Genomic DNA, 17,191 nt, shown 5'->3' on the forward strand with positions numbered 1-17,191 from the left:
AAATGGCCAAAATGTAATGGCTAGATGACTGGGTCAAAGCATCTCCAAAATGGCAAAGTTCTTGTGGAGTCTTTAGGGCGTGCAGTGATTAATACCTACCAAAAGTGGTCCAAGGAAGGACAACTGGTGACCCGGAGACAGGGTCATGGGCACCCAAGGCTCATTAATTCTGTAGCACAAATTGCTGATAAAGTTAATGCTGGCTAAGATAGAAAGGTGTCAAAACACACATTGCATCGCAGCTTGCTGGGTATAGGGCAGCATAGCCACAGACCGGTCACAGTGCCCATGCTGACCCCCTGTCCACTGCTGAAAGCGCCTACAATGGGCAGAGTGTCAGAACTGGACTATGGAGCAATGAAAGGTGGTGGCCTGGCTAATGTTATCGCTTATCAATATAATATATATAATAGAATAAACAATAGTCAATCCTAGGACATAATGAGGCGGCACTCCGGAACTTAAATGCAAAAAGGTTTTACTTGATTCTCACCGATTGACTGTTGTTTATTCTACTACAATTCCCCTGGAGGGCACCTGGGAAACCTTCACATTTGCTTGGACTGCGAGTGCCGGTTCATCCATTATTTCAGTGTATATATTTGTTGATATATATATATATATATTAGGGGTGAGCGGGTTCGGATTTCTGAAATCCGAACCCCCCCGAGCCCCCCCGATCCGAGTCCGATCCGAGTCAGGCTCGACTTTTCCCGCCTGACTCGGATTCTGAAATCGAGGCAAAACATCATCTTCCCGCCTTCCGAGTCTCGCGGGTTTTGGATCCTATATAAGGTACCCACGTCGGCGCCATTTTCTCACTCGGCTGTGGACAGTGAAGAGGGAGGGTGGGAGTTAGGGCTGTGTAGTGTAGTGTAGTGCTGCTGTTGTCCACTACTTCAAAGTCCATAGGGGCTGGCTGGACTGTGTTGTGCAGTCAGTTCTCCATAGGGGCTGTGTCCACTCCAAAGTCCTGTGCAGTGTCCCAGTCCTAAAGAGGTGCTGTAGTGTTGTCCAGGGGGTGCTCTGTCCATCAGGGGTGCTCCCCCCAAGTGCTAAAAAAATAATATATTTTCTGTGTTTGTGAATTGTGTGCGCATTAGCCGCACGTGCATCAACAAAGTAGTGCCAAGCGTGCGCCTGTGTCATAAGTAAAGGGCCGGCTGGCTTGACCGTTAAGGGTGCTGTAACCCCCGAAAGTACACTCCAGTCCAAACCAAAAAAAAAATTATTTTCTGTGTTTGTGAATTGTGTGCGCAGTAGCCGCACGTGCATCAACAAAGTAGTGCCAAGCGTGCGCCTGTGTCATAAGTAAAGGGCCGGCTGGCTTGACCGTTAAAGGGTGCTGTAACCCCCAAAGTACACTCCAGTCCAAACCAAAAAAAAAATTATTTTCTGTGTTTGTGAATTGTGTGCGCAGTAGCCGCACGTGCATCAACAAAGTAGTGCCAAGCGTGCGCCTGTGTCATAAGTAAAGGGCCGGCTGGCTTGACCGTTAAAGGGTGCTGTAACCCCCAAAGTACACTCCAGTCCAAACCGAAAAAAAATTATTTTCTGTGTTTGTGAATTGTGTGCGCAGTAGCCGCACGTGCATCAACAAAGTAGTGCCAAGTGTGCGCCTGTGTCATAAGTAAAGGGCCGGCTGGCTTGACCATTAAAGGGTGCTGTAACCCCCGAAAGTACACTCCAGTCCAAACCAAAAAAAAAATTATTTTCTGTGTTTGTGAATTGTGTGGGCTGTAGCCGCACCTGCATCCTTAAAGCAGCTGCGACAAGCGTGCGTCTGTCTGTTAAAGGGTGGTGACACCCTCAAAGTGTGCTACACAAACAATTAAAATATTGTTCTTTTTTTTTCGGTCTTTGTGAATTGTGTGGGCTGTAGCCGCACCTGCATCCTTAAAGCAGCAGCGACAAGCGTGCGTCTGTCTGTTAAAGGGTGGTGACACCCTCAAAGTGTTCTACACAAACAATTAAAATATTGTTCTTTTTTTTCGGTCTTTGTGAATTGTGTGGGCTGTAGCTGCACCTGCATCCTTAAAGCAGCAGCGACAAGCGTGCGTCTGTCTGTTAAAGGGTGGTGTAACTCTCAAAGTGCTCCAAAAAATAAAAAACTATTTTTTTTATGTGTTTGTGACTTGTGTGCGATGTAGCCGCACTTGCATCCTCAAAGCAGCAGCGACAAGCGTGCGTCTGTCTGTTAAAGGGTGGTGACACCCTCAAAGTGTGCTACACAAACAATAAAAATATTCTTCTTTTTTCTGTCTTTGTGAATTGTGTGGGCTGTAGCCGCACCTGCATCCTTAAAGCAGCAGCGACAAGCGTGCGTCTGTCTGTTAAAGGATTACATCGGTGACAGCATCCAAGTAGGCATGTCAGACAGTCCGTACCTGTACTGGCAGGAAAAAGAAGCAATTTGGAGGTCCCTGTACAAACTGGCTCTATTTTACCTGAGTTGCCCCCCCTCCAGTGTGTACTCCGAAAGAGTGTTTAGTGCAGCCGGGAACCTTGTTAGCGAAAGGCGTAGGAGGTTGCTTCCACAAAATGTGGAGAAGATGATGTTCATAAAATGAATGATCAACTCTTCCAGGGAGACCAGCCTCCAGAACGTACAGAGGGACCTGTGGTTCCAGCAGGGACGAATTAATACTCTGTGAGGATGAGGATGTACATAACACTGAAGAGGGTGAGGAATCTGTGGATGAGGAGGATGAGGACGACTTCTTGCCTCCGTAGAGCCAGTTTGTGCAGGGACAGATTAATTGCCAGCTTGTTTTGTGGGGGCCCAAACGAACCAATCATTTCAGCCACAGTTGTGTGGCAGACCCTGGCGCTGAAATGATTGGTTTGTTAAAGTGTGCATGTCCTGTTTATACAACATAAGGGTGGGTGGGAGGGCCCAAGGACAATTCCATCTTGCACCTCTTTTTTTTCTTTGCATTATGTACAGTTTGGGGCCTAGTTTTTCAATGCCATCCTGTCTGCCACTGCAGTTTCACGCCTAGATGGGTCACGTGTTTGTGCCGCCCACTCGTGTCGCTTAGCATAGTCATCCAGCTACCTCGGTGCAACCTTTTGGACATAAAAACACTATTGTGAGGTGTGAGGTATTCAGAATAGACTGGAAATGAGTGGAAATTAAGGTTATTGAGGTTAATAATAGCATAGGAGCAGAAAAACCTACAAATTCTGTGATTTTAGCTGTTTTTATGCTTTTTTTCAAAAAAATACAGATCCAAAACACAAAACCCAGAACCCAAAACACGGAAGGGTGGTTTTGGCAAAACCAATCCAGATCCAAAACACGAAGAAAGATCCAGATCCAAAACCAAAACACGAAAAGTGGCCGGTGCACACCCCTAATATATATATATATTAGGTGTGTGCACCGGCCACTTTTCGTGTTTTGTGTTTTGGTTTTGGATCTGGATCTTTCTTCGTGTTTTGGATCTGGATTGGTTTTGCCAAAACCACCCTTCCGTGTTTTGGGTTCTGGGTTTTGTGTTTTGGATCTGTATTTTTTTTAAAAAAAGCATAAAAACAGCTAAAATCACAGAATTTGTTGGTTTCTCTGCTCCTATGCTATTATTAACCTCAATAACCTTAATTTCCACTCATTTCCAGTCTATTCTGAACACCTCACACCTCACAATAGTGTTTTCATGTCCAAAAGGTTGCACCGAGGTAGCTGGATGACTATGCTAAGCGACACGAGTGGGCGGCACAAACACGTGACCCATCTAGGAGTGACACTGCAGTGGCAGACAGGATGGCAGTTAGAAAAACTAGGCCCCAAACTGTACATAATGCAAAGAAAAAAAAGAAGTGCAAGATGGAATTGTCCTTGGGCCCTCCCACCCACCCTTATGTTGTATAAACAGGACATGCACACTTTAACAAATCGATCATTTCAGCGCCAGGGTCTGCCACACAACTGTGGCTGAAATGATTGGTTCGTTTGGGCCCCCACAAAACAAGCTGGCAATTAATGTGTCCCTGCACAAACTGGCTCTACGGAGGCAAGATGTCATCCTCATCCTCCTCATCCACCGATTCCTCACCCTCTTCAGTGTGTACATCCTCATCCTCACAGAGTATTAATTCGTCCCTGCTGGAACCACAGGTCCCTCTGTACGTTCTGGAGGCTGGTCTCCCTGGAAGAGTTGATAATTCATTTTATGAACATCATCTTCTCCACAGTTTGTGGAAGCAACCTCCTACGCCTTTCGCTGACAAGGTTCCCGGCTGCACTAAACACTCTTTCGGAGTACACACTGGAGGGGGGGCAACTCAGGTAAAATAGAGCCAGTTTGTACAGGGACCTCCAAATTGCTTCTTTTTCCTGCCAGTACAGGTACGGACTGTCTGACATGCCTACTTGGATGCTGTCACCGATGTAATCCTTTAACAGACAGACGCACGCTTGTCGCTGCTGCTTTGAGGATTCAAGTGCGGCTACAGCCCACACAATTCACAAAGACAGAAAAAAAAAAAGAATATTTTTATTGTTTGTGGAGCACACTTTGAGGGTTACACCACCCTTTAACAGACAGACGCACGCTTGTCGCTGCTGCTTTGAGGATGCAAGTGCGGCTACAGCCCACACAATTCACAAAGACAGAAAAAAGAAGAAGAATATTTTAATTGTTTGTGTAGAACACTTTGAGGTGTCATCACCCTTTAACAGACAGACGCACGCTTGTCGCTGCTGCTTTAAGGATGCAGGTGCGGCTACAGCCCACACATTTCACAAAGACCGAAAAAAAAGAACAATATTTTAATTGTTTGTGTAGAACACTTTGAGGGTGTCACCACCCTTTAACAGACAGACGCACGCTTGTCGCTGCTGCTTTGAGGATGCAGGTGGAATCTAGACGGGATTTGGAACCGAGGACACACTACCTCCATCAATTGTCTAAATCCCACTGCACTAATGTCGGATACCGGACGCACGTCTAACACCAACATAGCAGTCAAGGCCTCAGTTATACGTTTTGCTTCAGGATGACTGCTGTCGTACTTCATCCTCATCGCTAGGGACTGTTGGAGGGTCAATTGTTTAGTAAAAGTAGTGATGTTCCTACTTCCTCTCTGGGATGATGAACAACTCCCAGCAGCAGCAACAGCACTAGGAGGAAGAGGTTCTTGATCTTTCCCTATTTTATTTTTATCGGAGAAAGTTTGGTCCTCCATTTATGTTATATTGATATATATACGTGCGGCTAAAGCGCACACAAACACAGAAAATATTATTTTATTTTTGCTGGAGAGTAGTGCACTTTGTGGGTTACACCACCCTTTAAGAAATGAGCCAGCCGGCTCTTTACTTATGGGACACAGGCGCACGCTTGGCGCTGCTCCTTTGTTGATGCACGTGCAGCCACAGTGCACACAATTCACAAACACAGAAAATAATTTTTTTTTTGGTTTGGACTGGAGTGTACTTTCGGGGGTTACAGCACCCTTAACGGTCAAGCCAGCCGGCCCTTTACTTATGACACAGGCGCACGCTTGGCACTACTTTGTTGATGCACGTGCGGCTACTGCGCACACAATTCACAAACACAGAAAATAATTTTTTTTTAGGTTTGGACTGGAGTGTACTTTCGGGGGTTACAGCACCCTTAACGGTCAAGCCAGCCGGCCCTTTACTTATGACACAGGTGCACGCTTGGCACTACTTTGTTGATGCACGTGCGGCTACTGCGCACACAATTCACAAACACAGAAAATAATTTTTTTTTGGTTTGGACTGGAGTGTACTTTCGGGGGTTACAGCACCCTTTAACGGTCAAGCCAGCCGGCCCTTTACTTATGACACAGGCGCACGCTTGGCACTACTTTGTTGATGCACGTGCGGCTACTGCGCACACAATTCACAAACACAGAAAATAATTTTTTTTTTGGTTTGGACTGGAGTGTACTTTCGGGGGTTACAGCACCATTAACGGTCAAGCCAGCCGGCCCTTTACTTATGACACAGGCGCACGCTTGGCACTACTTTGTTGATGCACGTGCGGCTACTGCGCACACAATTCACAAACACAGAAAATAATTTTTTTTTGGTTTGGACTGGAGTGTACTTTCGGGGGTTACAGCACCCTTTAACGGTCAAGCCAGCCGGCCCTTTACTTATGACACAGGCGCACGCTTGGCACTACTTTGTTGATGCACGTGCGGCTACTGCGCACACAATTCACAAACACAGAAAATATATTATTTTTTTAGCACTTGGGGGGAGCACCCCTGATGGACAGAGCACCCCCTGGACAACACTACAGCACTCCTTTAGGACTGGGACACTGCACAGGACTTTGGAGTGGACACAGCCCCTATGGAGAACTGACTGCACAACACAGTCCAGCCAGCCCCTATGGACTTTGAAGTAGTGGACACAGCCCCTATTAACAACAGCAGCACAGCACAACACAGCCAGCCCCTATGGACTTTGAAGTAGTGGACAACAGCAGCACTACACTACACTACACTACACAGCCCTAACTCCCACCCTCCCTCTTCACTGTCCACAGCCGAGTGAGAAAATGGCGCCGACGTGGGTACCTTATATAGGATCCAAAACCCGCGAGACTCGGAAGGCGGGATGATGACGTTTTGCCTCGATTTCAGATCCGAGTCAGGCGGGAAAAGTCGAGCCTGATTCGGATCGGACTCGGATCGGGGGGGCTCGGATTTCAGAAATCCGAACCCGCTCACCCCTAATATATATATATATATATACACACACACACACACACACACACACACATATATATATATATATAAACTTGGACAAGCACCACACATGACCATGTACAAAATATGGAGTGCACAGCATCTAAGAAATTGCCAGGTTTACAAAAAAAAGAAGGCTCATCACTGAGTTTTATCAATGAAAAGTTTCAAGAAAAAAAGGGTACACCTATTCAAATATAGGTGTCGGGATCTAATCAAACAGTGTGTAACCAGTCATCCTGCAGAGCAGTGACCTGATGCTGTTCGGTTAACTGGTTATGAAGGTTATGAAGGTGAAAAAGGTATTTGGATGTTATTATGGTTTTATTAGATGATTTGGATAATAGAGAAATTTATGTCAGAATCTTTCTTAGTAGAATGTTAAATAACTATAAACTACATATTTCATTTGAGTGATAATAGAATATCTAGGTTCCAAAAAAAAAACAACTTTCTTTTTCTGCTTCAACTTTATCAAAAGTTTTTATCAAATAACATTGGGCAGTTTTTAAACAAATTTGTGAAAAAGAAAATAAAGGAAAGTTTATAGATTAAGAATTTAGTTGCTGATAGCAGAATTATCAAACCTGCTGACAACCGTGATGGTTTAATGGTTCATAATATGAATGACTATCTAGTTGGAGCATACAGTCAATTAAATATATATTTTTTAATTCAGTGCTGATGCAGCAGTAACTAGAAAGAGGATAGTCGATGGATCAGATTGTAACTGTACCTTGGATTGACAGTGTCACCTGTGAACTCATGTCTAGGAATGGGTGATGTAGGACAGCATATTCCAACTGGCTGTAAGGACTGTTACCACCAGATCAGCGATTAAAAAAATTCTTACAATTTGATAAATATATAAACTCCTTATTTGTACAAGGAAACAGGAGAAAAATTGTAAAAATGTTAAACCCTTAGTTTTTTATAGTTACAATTTTTATACCACACTATGGGCATAATTACAGCTTATATGACCTCTATGGAAGTCTGAAGTCAAGTATGGTGGTTCGTGGAGGAGTTCAGGTTACACCATATATTCAGAGACACAGATTATACAAATACATTCAGGACCCAGATTATTTTTATTTTTGGATCTTTATTAATTATTATGCTACCAGCACCTTCCTGTTGTGTGTTAACATGTTTTAATACAATAAATGTTATGACTGATATGTTCTCATAGCATATTATTCTAGTGATAACTATTATAGCCTATATATTTTTTTCTTTCTGTTAACGCTGGATGTTTGTGCTGCTATACCTAATGTTATCACCAAGCCATGGCTTGCACTGTTCTCACTCTGCACCTCATTACAGTTAGGTACAGTAGTAGATTGTACTCACCAGCTTATGTATTTCACATTCTAAGTTCTGTATACAGTCAAGTTTCCTCTTGCGGCAACGCTGGGCAGCTATCCTGTTTTTGCTTCGGCGCCGGACATCGTGAATGAATTCCAACTGTTCTGAGGTCAGCTTGTGCATCTTTATCATCATCTGAAAATCATTGCGTGGAAGATCTGTGATTTGATCAATGGGAAAGGGCAACTTAACCTACATGATAGAAAAAAAGAATGATTAATGGTTTATTGGTATTCACAAAGTTTCTAATCTCGGTGTACACGTGCAAACAGCTTCTGTAGCACACATTTAATTTGGTTATTAATGCTGGAAAATATATCTGCGCATCTGGCTGTGTGTATTGGCAGTCAGACGCCCATACACTTGCTGCAGGGACCGCTGGTGACTGATAGCTCAACTGGCTGGGCAAATTCAAATGCCCACCCAGTTGTGATGTCAGGGAATACACATCAAGCGGCTGATCGGTAAGTTTGTATATCTTACCTGAAAAGCCACTGTGTCGGCGTGGATACCTCAGCACAGTGTGTACCCAGCTTTAGACTCTTTGGGGATATTTATTAAGTGCTGCGGATGCGCTGATTGGTCAATTCGTAGCAGTTCCCAAGCTCTGGCAATCAGCATGTTCCCATTCATTCCTATGGAGAGTGTCCCCCGAGTGACCTCTTATTCACAACAGGGCTCCGAGAGGAGCAGTAGCAGTGGTTTTATTGTGTTGGCTATAGGGTAAGAAAATTTGTAGTGCTGCTCTGTCTCTATTCTTTTGCTTGTTTATACACATTTGCATCCACTTTAGATGTTGTATCCATTCATAAGCTTATGACAACATACACAGAGCAGGGAAAGACGCCATCAGCGAAGAAAGCAAAACAAGGTGACTTTGAAGACAATTGTGTCAAAATCATAGAACTACTGCATCAAATGTGACTGCAGAATTCAATATTCATCTTGAAGTCCCGGTTTCCACAAAAACAATCTGATGAGAGCTTCAGAAAACCACAATGCTAAAAGGTGAAAAAATAGTTACAGGAATATAAAATCTGGATGTCTGAAGCTTATGGGTCCTCCTTCATGCAGTTCCCTAGATCAGGCCATGTGGAGAATGCCCAGGGAAACCTATAATCTTAAATGCATTATTCCAACTGTTAAACATGAAAGTGGACCGGTGACGGTTTGGGCAGCAATATCTTGACATTATGCATATTCTGAAATTCTATCTTTGTTTGATGAGCATGAAGATGAACTTATTTTCTTTGGCCAGCACAGTCTTCAACCTAAATATCATCAAACCATTATGGTCATTAGAGAATAGGGGTTTATGTATCAAGCAGTGAAAAGCGTGGCATAGTGGACCAGTGGAGAAGTTGCCCATAGCAACCAATCAGCTCCTACCTATTATTTTATAGACTGTACTTGATAAATGCTACTCCAAAGCTGATTGGTTGCTATGGGTTACTTCTCCACTGGTCCACTCTTTTCACTGCCTGATACATAGACTCCAGAGTGAGAAGCTGATTCCCTTCTCTATAATCTCTATAGCAACTTGAAGATGATATTCATGAGGGATGCAGTCAGGAAGCAGACGGTCAAAATGCTGACCGCCGGCTTCCCGACTGTCAAATCCCTTGCAGGGTTCTAATGACAGGCGTTGAAATCCTGATGCCTGTCATTATACCTACGCCAGGAGCCCGACATACCGATTGAAGGTAAGCCAGACGGTGACCGCGGACAGTTGCTAGGGTGGAAGGGTTTGGTTAGGGGCTCCCGGGGGGGACTTAGGGCTAGTTACCCCTTGGGAGGGTTAGGCTAGGGGAGGGGGGGGGGTTAGGCACCCCCCTGGGAGACTTAGGGTGCCCACACACATAGCGACATTTTAAACGATTTGGCCGATTTCGACGAATCGGGTAAAAAAAAGTACAAATCGTGAGTTTATACTCACGAGCATGATGCAGATGCGCGTCCCCGCTCGTCATACATCGCATCTTCTGATCTGCCGTACTGTAGGGCAGATTAGCCAATCTGGGATACAATGCATTGGCTGCAAGATAGATTTTTAGTCAGATTGGACATTTTTAACTCCAAATCGTGATCACGATGGCAAGGGAGCTCCCGTGAAAGTTCATGAGGAAATTGGCCATAAAATCGCATCGTGAGGACATCGGTATGTGTGTGGGCACTTTTAGGTTTAGGCTGTGGGGAAAGGGGGGGTTAGGTTTAGGCACCCCTAAGGGAGGGTTAGGGGGCGGGGGTAGGGTTAGTGATACTTACCCTAAATCCCTTGTTGGGATTTCCACTGTTGCCGGGCTGCCGGTGTCGGGATTTGAACCGCAGGCCTTACAGCCAACGGTCATTCAAACTGATTCCATTCATGAAGAGTGGTAACATTCCACTGGACACTATGTAAAACTTGATGTGGGTCTATTCCCAGATGTATACACAAGCTGTATTACAGGCAAATAAGCCATATCCATATTAATCAAGAAATTACCATCTTTCACAACTGTTTCTATTTTTGTGCTCATCCCCCTCTATGTCCTGCTGCATAAAATGATGCCTTCCTATTATACAATATTTTATGTGATTAAATATAATAGGTGTACACAAAGGGCACTTCATATCATTACATATGGACAGATTACTGTGTGATAGAAAATTTAGACTGTAAGCTCCTCAGGGTCAGGCATGAACTACTAAATATTCTCTGTAAAGTGCTCAGGAATATGATGATGTCATACAAATAAGAGATACTAATAATAAAAGCAGTTTCAAGAATAACTGAATAATGGCAGTTTGCAGTGGCCGTTTAGTCCAGTTTAGGGTGCACGATTAGGATTGGAAAGCAAGCAAATACCATTACTGCAAGCAAATGGTAAAAGTGTGCCCAATACACAATGTTCTGGGTTTATTTAACTCATTTGGTAGCTGTCAAATAGGTGTTCAGGGAAGAAACTAATACAAACAAATTTAGAGAGAAAATGTTAAATTCAAAATTGTGTCCTCTGTAGAAAAAATATAAAAAACTGACAGTATGGACCAGTCCTTCAAAGGAGGAACAAATGAAACAGGGAAATTTATCAAATCTTGGAGAGAGATAAAGTGGAGGAGTTGACATAGCAGCCAATCAGCTTCTACCTGTCACCTTACAAGCTGTGATAGAAAAATGACAGTTAGGAGCTGATTGGTTGCTATGAGCAACTTCATATATCTCTCCAAGATTTCCTAAATCTACCCCATAGTCTAAACCCAATGTAATAGTTTGGCTCTGTACCAAGGCAATGTGTACAAGCACAGTGTTTAAAAAGTGCATAGTTCCAACAGGTAGAAATCCAATGCTCTTTATTAGCTGATTTTAGGTTACTAGTAAATTGCAGCCAATTCCCATTTTCCCTCTCCTCTCTCTCTGTTTAATGTTCTGTGCTATTATACTAAATGATTCCAAAACCATATAATGGGAAAACATCCACATTCTATGTAATTAAATATAAATATCCCCAATGTAATCAGTGTTCTACCCAGGCTGTTTTCTGCGGGTGCATCGTCCAGCAGGAACAGCCTACCGCCCGGCAGTTCCACCCGCCCCAATGCACCGCATTCCCAGTCACCATCAATGTGTCCCTGTTGCCACGGACACGGATGCCTAATGCGACACCGAGCTGCACCGACGTCACGTTCTTGACAATGGAGGCTCTGTGTCAGCCGGCAATAAGGACATGTTAGTGTAGGTTCCAGGTGACGGGACATGGCGCATTGGGGGGGGGGGGTGCCGGGTAGGCGACACGGTATTGGGGCAGAGGATGTGGCATTGGGGTGGGGAGTAGTTGTCCATCACAGTGCAGGGGCGGTGTCAGGCTGGAGGGCAAAGATCCCTCCTCCTGTATAAAAGTTCAGGCAGGAACAGTCACTTGAACTGATTTAAGAGAGCCTGCAAGTGGAGCCAGTATCTGTAGAGCTGTATAAACAATATATTCTGTGTAGCCTGCAAGTGGGGACAGTATCTGGGCATCTAAGAAGAAGATAATTAATATATAAATTGTTATTTCAAGTTTAAGTCATTATAAGGTCAGGATTTAAAACCTTTTATTACTGCGAAGGCCCCCACACGGCTACTTTTTGATACCACCCGGCTGGAAAAACTTTCTGTGGAGAACACTGGTAATATTAATGCAGTAATTATATGTATGTATTGGCATAGTGTGGGTGACAGCTTTCCTGGTATAGTGCTGAATTTTGCTACAGGATAGTGTTAAATCAGAATGTTATTTCCTGTTATTTCAGCATACTCTTGAGGGCCAAGAGCTTCAAACTAGTATTAAATAGATCATAAGGGTATTATATGTATATATGAGAGAGAGGTGGCAGAACTATGGGAGACAATGGAGGCGCCAGGCTCCAGCTCTGAAGGGGCACCTCCTCCATTGTGTACAGTCATGGCTGCCCAATACATGGCACCCCTTCTGGGCACCTAAGAAGCCACCATACACTAGTGGAGAGCTCCATGTCAGACCACCAGCTGCTGCCTTCGTCTATCTATAGCCTGTCTGCATGCGAATTGCTACATTACAGTGTCATCGGCTGTGATGGGGGAGGGGGCACCAAATTATAAATCTGCATCTGGAATGAATTTATGCGAGAGAGAGAGAGAGAGAGAGAGAGAGAGAGAGAGGTGTGTTGGTCAAAAAGATGTCTTAATATATCATATTCTATATGTAATGCATACCAACCTATAACATTTTTAAATTGAATGTGATTTGAACATTGACAAATGTTGCAAACACTATTATTGTAGTACCTGTTTTTTGCCACAAGAGAGCAGTGATTGTGTATTTTTAAAGAATGGTAATTCACTAGCTCAATTATGTAAATGTATACCAGAAAGTGTGACTTTTACTCAAATAATTCAGCAGCGTATGTTTATTGGCAGGCAAATAAGGTAACTTACAGACATCCTGCAGGTAGCTGTATGATTCATACAGAAACACTTGGTTTTGATTCAAATCTGTTTTAGCAAGACACTTTTTGAGTGCTAGAATTCCTTACAGTCTATTTAAAGTACACTGTGGTTGAGGTTTAATACTTATTGAAAGGAAATAAGCTCATATGTTTTTTTGTCTTTATTTAACAATACGTAGGGATAGATGTTAACACCAGGTACTTGTGGCATGCAATGATGTCATCAATTACTCAGGTACGCCAAGGAGAGTTTAGCCCTGAAGATCAGATACACAAGTGTTGCATACCAGATTGAAAAGTGCGGTCATCTGGTTCGATCTAGTCCCATTGCATTGCAACTAAAGACGCATTTTTGGCAAAAAAGACGCCCAGCGCTAGCAGAGTTGCACGGACCTGGCATCCCGCGCTGTGTGTCGTATTGAGGCTAGATGTATGAGGACACATCTGTAGTGTGACTGCTGAAGTGGAGTAAAAGAGCATGGTGGACATATGTAATGACATGAAAACATACAGTTATTTCAGGTGTGTTATTCTATTCAGTAATATACAGATTTGGATATTAGGTGAAATAGTGGGCTTACTCTGTCTCTTAGGTGGCCACACTTTGCACTCACCTGCATGCTTTGCCGGATCATATGGGAGACTGTAAATCGCGTCATCATGATTTTGCAAATAGTGGCATTGTACAACGAAAGGCAGGTCCATGATGGCCCAGTCCTAGTGATGGGCCTCTTCCACACACACATCAATAATTAATTTATTCAAATACATACTATATAATGGGCACATATACTTTCAAACCTCTAAATTGCGCACCTTTTACAATTGTGAGTGAATGTATCTGTGAAAGTGAGCATGCCATGCCACAGAGGATCACTTAGTCATTGTAAGCCATGTGTGTGATTGTACAGGACGACGCTAGAGGGACCATTGAGCTGATCCATTGTATGAGTCCTGGAAGAGCCTGGACTTTGCTTCCTTTCACACAAGACTAGACTTTGTACCTCTGTAGTATGTGATATCAGCTACATCAGACACCCAAACAGACACAGAGCACTGCACTTTACACAGGACAGCTAACCTTAGACTTGATGGTGTGTACATCGATCACCCATAGTGTTTGGCAACAATGATTTTACTAGCTTCCTTAAAGGAAAATCTCCACTATTTCTTTAGCATGGTTTATTTCTCTATACAGGTACTCTAGTGATTGCCTCCTTTATACATCTCTAGTCATATATACCCTTTGGGAGCAATTATAATTGGCATGTAATAGTCATTCCTGTAAGTGCGTTTACTTTCCATTCCTATTCATTTAGTGACTATCTATACTCTTATGTATTTGCTTTAAATAAAAACCAGTTTCTGTAAGGAGCTGGATGCTGAACAAAAAAGCAAAAACATGACAGTTTAATGGATCCATGAGAAACGTCGCACTGACTCTCCTGTATAAATTACATATAAGTGCTTAGCAGTAATGTACTCAGTGACAGAGCCAAGCATGGAGAGGCTCCTATATTACACAGTGAGATACCGCCATGGATTATCCAATTGGTGTGAAGGCAGGTTAAGCACAAGCACACAAGGACAAGCACACACACCACAGGGAATCACACTGTGTGGCATATGTAGGAGTTTGGTGAGTCATACATTTATATGAGACACAAAGTGGCTTAGCATAAGCAGGAGAAGGCCTCCTGTGTTTCATGATTCTCTCATAACAGTATGGCTTTTACCACTAACTAAGTTTGGTTTCCTCCATAATGATGTACATAGATTACTTAATAGAAATAGGTTTTTATATAGGTAATTAAATAATACAGATGTGTTTTCACTCGTCTTTGCTGCAGTCGCATCAAACAGTCTCTCTTGGCGCGCCAGGTCTTGGGAGATTCTACTAGCGCCAGACGTCTTTTTCGCTGAAAAGTCGCAACGCAATGCGACTAGGACGCACCAGCAGACTCTGCTGATTAATTTGATATGCAACACTTGTATACCTGTGTGAGATATGCCTGATGTTATAAATTAACACGGTTATAAAAGATACTCAGCTATGCCCTTGGTGTATAGAAACAGGTTCTCACCAATAGCTATGCTACAGATACCCACTCAGTTCTGTTAGAGTCTGCACTCCAGTTTCCCAGTAATTAGAGTGTTAAAGATAGCTGCAGATGTAATTTTAACACTGGCAAATACTACGAAAATGTAAAACGGCACCCGCAGTCAGTGTAAAGCCCGGCGTACTTTAATCTGATTGTTGGCGCCGGTTTACATTTTCATCTGCATTAAACCGGGAAGTTGTTAGCCGCTGCTTATAAATAAAGCCCTAAGGCCCACCGGCCAGAGAATGACGGACTCTTCTGCATTTATATTTTTATATGCAGGCAACTACACTGAATGTCCTTTGTTTTTCAATTTCTAAGAAAATAAGCTTTATTTGTGTGCAATATGTATTGTTGATGGCACATATTGAATTCATTTTATGGTTATGTATTGAACTTTTATTAATTTGCCTCATTGAAGACTTAGGGCCTGATTCTGAGATACATGCAATCCGCACACAAAGCCAATGTTCAAGTAGTTAATCAATTCTTTGCAACTGTGCATGCGTGAAAATTTCAGAGAACCCTAAGGCTCCTGTGTTACATAGAGTGTATGTGCAAAAGGTGCTGTTGCGATCGGTACAGGCGTCATCAGAAATGTTGCGGATAAGTGATAGGCAGTGATTGGGAGGTGTCTAGTAGTGCATGCAAAACTGGTCCATTCAGTGGGCATAGAATGGGAGTGTCACAGGTGTGTCAGTACAAGTGCTGTGTTCACCGCTGCAGGCATAGGAGGCTAAGGACAGACAGAGAAACTGCACCTGCCATAGCGACTGTGCAAGTTTTGATGGTGCGACTGATGGTGGCGTGTAAGGATGCACCATTCGGTATTACAGTGGACAGATCTTGCGTTTTTTAGCATATTTTAGCAGTGTGCATGTTCTGTAGCCAAAGCATGAATCTACAGTAAATTCAGAGTTGTACGCAAATCAGTCGCATCTCCACTTGCAGTAGAATGGGTGTAAATGGTGCCAACATGGCATAAGAACCAAGGATCTATTTAGTGAGGGCATGTAGACAGAACTTTGCTTTGCAGAGCTGTGCATACACAGAGATCGGTTTGACGTCTGATGGATCTCTTAAACCAAGGACAAAGCTAATGCCTGATAGTGATGACAGCTATGGATTGACGTCATACAGTCATATAAATTAGTAACACTCGGCATATGGGCCAATAACCACAGAAGCCATGCATGTGACCATCAACAATTTACCTGCATGTATTCCGTAAGATTATCCAGCAAACTAAATAATCTTCTTGAAATATTTTTACTTCAACCACTTGATAACTAATATTGTTTTCCAACTTGGGACAAATCCAGCATTTACTTACTACTCTCCCAAATATATCATTATCAGTTGGCATTAACCCCCTTGCCCCATTCTCGTGTCCAAGTTACCAGACATGAGCTGTTGGAGAGTTTGGGTTTATAAGAGTAATAGATACTATATTAATAGAGAGGGTGGTTTCCTCAGAGTGGATAACCCCTACAATTGTGCTAGTATACATATACTATGGGTACGGGATGGCGGCACTTGGGATCCTGGCGGTCAGAATCCCAACAGGGTTAGGATGCCGACACCTGTCGGTAGGTATCCTAACCCTCCCTGGTGCCTGAACATACCTCCCCTCCTCCTAGTGCCTAAACCTAACCTCCCCCTCCCCGCACCCTAACCCTCCCCCCTTAGTGCCTAAACCTAACCCACCCCTTAGTGCATAACCCTAAACCGCTACTTACCTTCAGGATTCAGGCTACCAGATGCCGCTGCCGGGAATCTGACAGGTGTTGGGATTCCAGCGCCGGCAGTCTGAGCGCCGGAATCCCCGCAGTCGGGATATTGACCGCATCCCTATACATATATGCTATTATTTTAAATAAATACTAATAACTTGCAAAGTTTATATATGTACTTTTGACACACTGCCATCTCCTTGTCTAAGAAGTTATTTCTGGCAATTATAACCAAAATGATTTCTAATATTGCCCTGCATAATTTAAATGAATAAAAACAGGTAACATTTTGGGGTTTTAGTAAAAGAATTG

At 43.3% G+C, this 17,191-nt stretch overlaps 1 protein-coding gene across 3 annotated transcripts in view; it reads right to left on the reverse strand.

Annotated features, from left to right (window-relative positions):
- BACH2 (BACH transcriptional regulator 2) overlaps window positions 1-17,191 on the reverse strand; it is a 344,951-nt gene that overhangs the window by 4,038 nt on the left and 323,722 nt on the right. For all 3 annotated transcript variants that reach the window (XM_088470806.1, XM_088470825.1, XM_088470814.1), the window contains one exon: window positions 8,083-8,289. In XM_088470806.1, coding sequence (XP_088326932.1) covers window positions 8,083-8,289 — 207 coding nt within the window. The remainder of the gene's footprint in view (window positions 1-8,082; window positions 8,290-17,191) is intronic.

Source organism: Taudactylus pleione, unplaced genomic scaffold (assembly GCF_031769625.1).
Source record: "Taudactylus pleione unplaced genomic scaffold, aTauple2 ptg000015l, whole genome shotgun sequence".
Taxonomy (NCBI): Eukaryota; Metazoa; Chordata; class Amphibia; order Anura; family Myobatrachidae; genus Taudactylus; species Taudactylus pleione.